The sequence below is a fragment of the Austrofundulus limnaeus genome, unplaced genomic scaffold (genome assembly GCF_001266775.1).
Source record: "Austrofundulus limnaeus strain Quisiro unplaced genomic scaffold, Austrofundulus_limnaeus-1.0 Scaffold229, whole genome shotgun sequence".
NCBI lineage: Eukaryota > Metazoa > Chordata > Actinopteri > Cyprinodontiformes > Rivulidae > Austrofundulus > Austrofundulus limnaeus.
In genome coordinates, this window is record NW_013952631.1 from 686,684 (window position 1) to 689,718 (window position 3,035).

The 3,035-nt window shown below is 35.0% G+C and overlaps 1 protein-coding gene across 1 annotated transcript in view; it reads right to left on the bottom strand.

Annotated features, from left to right (window-relative positions):
* The window catches only part of LOC106525494 (RING finger protein 17), a gene marked incomplete at its 3' end in the record, with an annotated part of 58,284 nt that extends 56,551 nt beyond the window's left edge, over nt 1-1,733 (bottom strand). The window contains 2 exon segments of the mRNA XM_014019757.1: nt 187-299; nt 1,372-1,733. Of these exon segments, the coding sequence (XP_013875211.1) occupies nt 187-299; nt 1,372-1,525 (267 nt within the window).
* Nucleotides 1,734-3,035: the final 1,302 nt, after the last annotated feature.

Genomic DNA, 3,035 nt, shown 5'->3' on the forward strand with positions numbered 1-3,035 from the left:
TGTGTAGTCCTCATAAAGATAGCAAGGTGTGTGTGTGTGTGTGTGTGTGTGTGTGTGTGTGTGTGTGTGATGTGCGATGATAACTGTTATTTTTTTCACATATTGTTGATGTGACAGCTTTGCAAACTACTTTTTTTTATGGAAAATTACAGTGCCACACAGTTAGTGCATCAATGATAATTTTACCTCACAATCAGGACATGTAATGACTTTGTCGCACTGAATGGACAGCAGGCAGTTTGTGCAGAAGGTGTGGCTACACCAAAGTGTCCGGGGCAGGTTGCCATCTACTTTGTTTTCTGAAAAGAGACAAGAATGACTGCATTAACAGGGTAATTGATGACACCATAGGAACGTTGTAGATTTATAGAAACAGTAGGAATAATCTTGAAATTAACTGCAAGCACTTTCCTACAGTAAAAAGTCTACAACAAAGCTTGAGCTCTGGTTTGAAACTGTATGATCCTGGCATCATGTTTGTTTGTAATTTCAGTTTTGTACAAGATGGAAAAATGTCTTTAGGTTCAGTTCAAATTAAGGTTGTACTGACCATGTGTACTTTACTTGTCACATTAAACGTTTCTGATACAAAGTGGGCCAATTAATATGTATACATCTCAGTTTTAAGAAACGAGGCTCAAAACTAATGTAGTGAAGAGCAGATCACTCACCTTGTCTAATTTTAATTCAATCTATTCTGAAAGTTTATTATTAGAGTTCTTCCTACAAAATCCATCTGTTTTGTAATGGGACAATTTGTGTCATTCTCTTTCATTTGTGTCTTAAGTTTGTCACTGAGAAAACACACTAGTTTTACTTTTAAATACTTTACTTTTAAATGTTGCGCACTGGTGCTGCGGTAGAGTTGGGGGAAAAACAACCTTTTGATACCTCACACCTTCCAAAACCTGGGTTTGATACAACAATCTGCACAGAAATGAATGTCAGGCTGTCTTATAACTGCATTTGACTTAAAAAGATGTTTCTTTTATATTTTTAACCTTACTTTCTTATAATAAAACATGTTAACATGTTAGGTTTTATTATACATTTAACTTTTAACTAGCTTCTGCTACTTTTAGCTTTACTCGATAGCTTTTGGCTATTGCTACAATTAACGTTTACTAGCTTATGTTCCTTATAACAACTTCATTTACATTATTCGGAAAGTTTCAGCATTTTACTATCATCTTACTAACACATATTTATCAAACTTTAAAACTCATAAATTCAGATTTTCAGTACTTTTATACTTTCCGTGCCACTGCGAGCACACCTGTATAATTATCGAACTTGCCACGTGCGAACCATTGCTAGCTAACTGGTAAAACATGAAGTTAAACTGTGGTAAACGGTCTGTAAAGGTCCTACCATGAAGCTTGAATGCTTCTCCACATAATGTGCATATTACAGCACTCGGGTTGACCCCTCCATCCATCATTAACTTCGATACTCTTCTTTCTCCGTCCAGAGCCGAGAACATTCGGTCCGCTTGCTTCTTTCCACGTGACAAACGATGGTGCATTCACTGACCAGAGTGTGAACCGTAGAGGTGGGCGATGCTGCAACATTAGATATTGATCCGAAAACAAGTAGTAAAAGCATTCTTCACATCTTTACATTCTTTTCATTAACTATCTACCTTACATCTACTGAACTAGTGTTGAATTCAGAATCATATGTCTAATTCTTAACAATTTGTAATGACCGATGGGTGTTTGTGAGATCTCCCCCTCCCGGACTAAAATTGTTTAAAAGACAGGACAAAATATAGGCAGATTTTATAGGTAATTGGGAAATACTTTATTACCATATATGTGTGTGTGTAATGAAATGTTTTTCTTAATTCACTGTTATGCTGGATTATATATTTTCTTAAAAACACAAAGTGAACAAAATTATCTTATGAGAGCTAAACATATTTATGGTATCAATGTTATCTATATTTGGATCGATCCGTCCATATCAGGTAACATACCTTCTGGGTTCGGAGAAGTGTTGTATAAAGTACCTCAAACTGATACTTGTGTAAAATCTCAACCCAAAACATTACTTTGGTAAAAATTACTTTTGTAAAAATACTATTTACTTACTAAATGTTAATGTTGAAATGTTTGTGATGCACTAGTCGACCTCTTCAGCTGCAAATACATTTTTGCCATGCTCTTCTTCACACCAGGCTGTCAGATATGTCCTGCTGGAGTGTGATGTGATTTGTGTTATGTACAGGTGTGATGGATGTACAAAGCAATGGTTTGTCAGAATGAGTTTCTTTTTTTTTAAGAGTTCCCCTTTGATGTTTGTTTGTCTGTGTGTACATATTAGGAGTGCAACGATACAGAAAATTCACAATTCGGTTCGGTTCAATACTTTAGACTCACAGCTCGATATTTTTTTGATACAAAAAAAGAGAAATTTACATGCCTTTTTAAACTTGTAATTTATTTAAATTAAATATGAACATTTGTTTAACCTCAAAAGTACAGTTTTTAAATTAAATCTTGCTGCAACCGCAAGTTTCTCAGTGGATCTGCACTCGAAAATGCAGCCTAGGTGGAATAGTTGAACACAGATCCACTGATCCATCAACATACAGCATCTTCAGGAGACAAGCTGATAAAATAAATTTAAAAAATTTGGATTGTTCAATAAAAATGTGTATTGAATGGTTCGATATGCTGGGCACATGTATTGTTGCACCCCTAGTATGTGTATATACAGTGTATATATATATATATATATACACTGTATATACACTGTATATACTGTGTACTGTATATTTCCATATAAACTTCTTCCGATTGTACTTAAAGAAAGGCTGACATTTATTACATTATGCTTTGTTTCCTTTTTTTCACAAACTTTCTAGGACAGCCAGCAAGAAACAGTATTCCCTCAAAAGCTTTAAAGGTTTGATAAATTCCACGAGGAAAGAGTTTGCTTGAATGTATTATTGGGCCTCATGCAAGAACCGTTCATACGCACAGATTTGTTCTTAAGAACAAACGTGTGTGTGTGTGTGTGTGTGTGTGTGT